At 34.7% G+C, this 1,831-nt stretch overlaps 1 protein-coding gene across 1 annotated transcript in view; it reads left to right on the plus strand.

Annotated features, from left to right (window-relative positions):
* The window catches only part of LOC108371659 (dynein heavy chain 5, axonemal-like), a 32,050-nt gene extending 31,590 nt beyond the window's left edge, over positions 1-460 (plus strand). Inside the window, exon 9 of the mRNA XM_017627261.1 lies at positions 407-460. Within this exon, the coding sequence (XP_017482750.1) occupies positions 407-460 (54 nt within the window). The remainder of the gene's footprint in view (positions 1-406) is intronic.
* The last annotated feature ends 1,371 nt before the right edge of the window (positions 461-1,831 follow it).

Below are 1,831 nucleotides of genomic sequence, written 5' to 3' on the forward strand. Positions count from 1 at the left end.
ATTGATTTGTGGGCGTCTTTGGGAAGGGGAGTGCCGCTAATTTCGCTTAACACAAACGAATTTCGTTTCTTACGTTGCGATGTTGTTGAAATTTATTACAATTTGTGGTTAATGTTTTCGTTTGATGTGTAAATTGGCACTCATTATGCCGTTATGATATTGTACGTGACTAAATCCAATCATCAGTGAAAAGGTGAAATTTGTGGCCCCTTATTCCTTTTCTACTGCAAAGATCTGGGATACGAAAGCCGTGCATAAAATATATCAAATTCATTTTTTTAAATACAGTTTCAACGTGGTAAAACCGAAATATATATATATATTTTTTAATTTTCTACCACACTTCTTCATATTTAAAGTGTGCTCCTACGCTATTTTTGCGTAAAGCCTTATTTTTTGTTCACAGTGCCATCTGATGGATATAAGGAAGAAGGAGGATGATAAGAAAGATCTGCGTTAACTTTAAGGTGCAACATAAAATGACCAGAGTCCTGGCTTGAGAGTGTTGTTTCTGTAGCCCAGTTTTAATGTCCACACATAAAACCTAACATTTATAAAAATTTATAGATTTTTTGTTTGAAAAGTTTTTTTAGCGATAAAATATATAAAGTTGGATTTGAAAAATAGCAGTATTTCCCGCTTAATTGCACTTCAAAATTTGCAAAATTTTTAGTTTAATTAAGCAGGGAATACATTTATGGGGGAAGGGGGTTATTGATGGTATATTCCTTTTCGATAGCACAAATTTTTAATAATTTATGCGGGGATACCAATTAACCGGAGGTCAAATAAGCGGGGAATACTGTAATACCTTCTTACTTTTAGTGCCATTCAATAGGCCTGGCATCATGTCAGCGAAATTTTAATTTTATTCTTCATCTCTTAACAAGGTATCCTAATAAAAAGAAAAATAATTAATTTTTGATTTTATTACACAATTCAATTATCATTCTTGAAGGAAAGAGGATACCTCTTCGACAAAAATTCAATGCGATATCTTATTGGGTTAGGTTAAGAGAGGTTAAGTCAAGTCAGGAAGGCTGCCTCTATAGGTGAAGGCGCATTTAGACTAGTAGATTAGCTGTCCCATGTGTTGCCCTTAAGAGAGGAAGATGAGAGATTTATTATTAGGTTTGTTCTATTTTACCATCATGAGCTGGCACAGAAATCCATTTCCTTGTTTATGAATCAGAAAAAATTACATCACAGATCAGAGGGACAAAATAGCACTATGTGGAATGTATTTATCTATATATGTATATACATAAGCCTTTTTATTTGAAACTGTGGATTAAGACAACGAAATATGTTTATTTAAGAACGGGTTTATAATCACCCTATATATCGCCGAAAACTTGTATAAGGCTGTAAAAAATCCTGGTCCCTTGCTAATTTGGCTCGGACAGGCTTCACTGTATTCCGATCCCATTGTATATGTAAGTGAATTATTGTTCATAAAGTCAGACAGAAAAAGAGTTTTAGACTTTTCAAGTGCTGCTTAAAAATATACATAATTTCGTTTCAGCCTGTAATCACAAGATTGGTCAGGCCATGAAGAAGAAGTACAAAAAGGAGATGGACTATGTCTACGCAGTAATTAACGAAATGGATAGAAAGTTAGACAGGCCAATACGTGATCTTGACGATGTGCGAATGATTATGGAAACCTTGGCTAAAATAAGGGAGCAAGAAGTTGACATGGAGTTGCGCATCGATCCAATAGAAGTAAGGGCGGGTAATTTCCGAAAGAAAGAAACATTTTTTCCACCATATTTTCATTTCGATAGGAAGCCTTCAATGTACTCACCCGCTACGAAGTTCAGGTGGAGCG

This window comes from Rhagoletis zephyria, unplaced genomic scaffold, assembly GCF_001687245.7.
Source record: "Rhagoletis zephyria isolate East Lansing unplaced genomic scaffold, Rhagoletis_zephyria_1.1 Rzeph_scaffold_05131, whole genome shotgun sequence".
Taxonomy (NCBI): Eukaryota; Metazoa; Arthropoda; class Insecta; order Diptera; family Tephritidae; genus Rhagoletis; species Rhagoletis zephyria.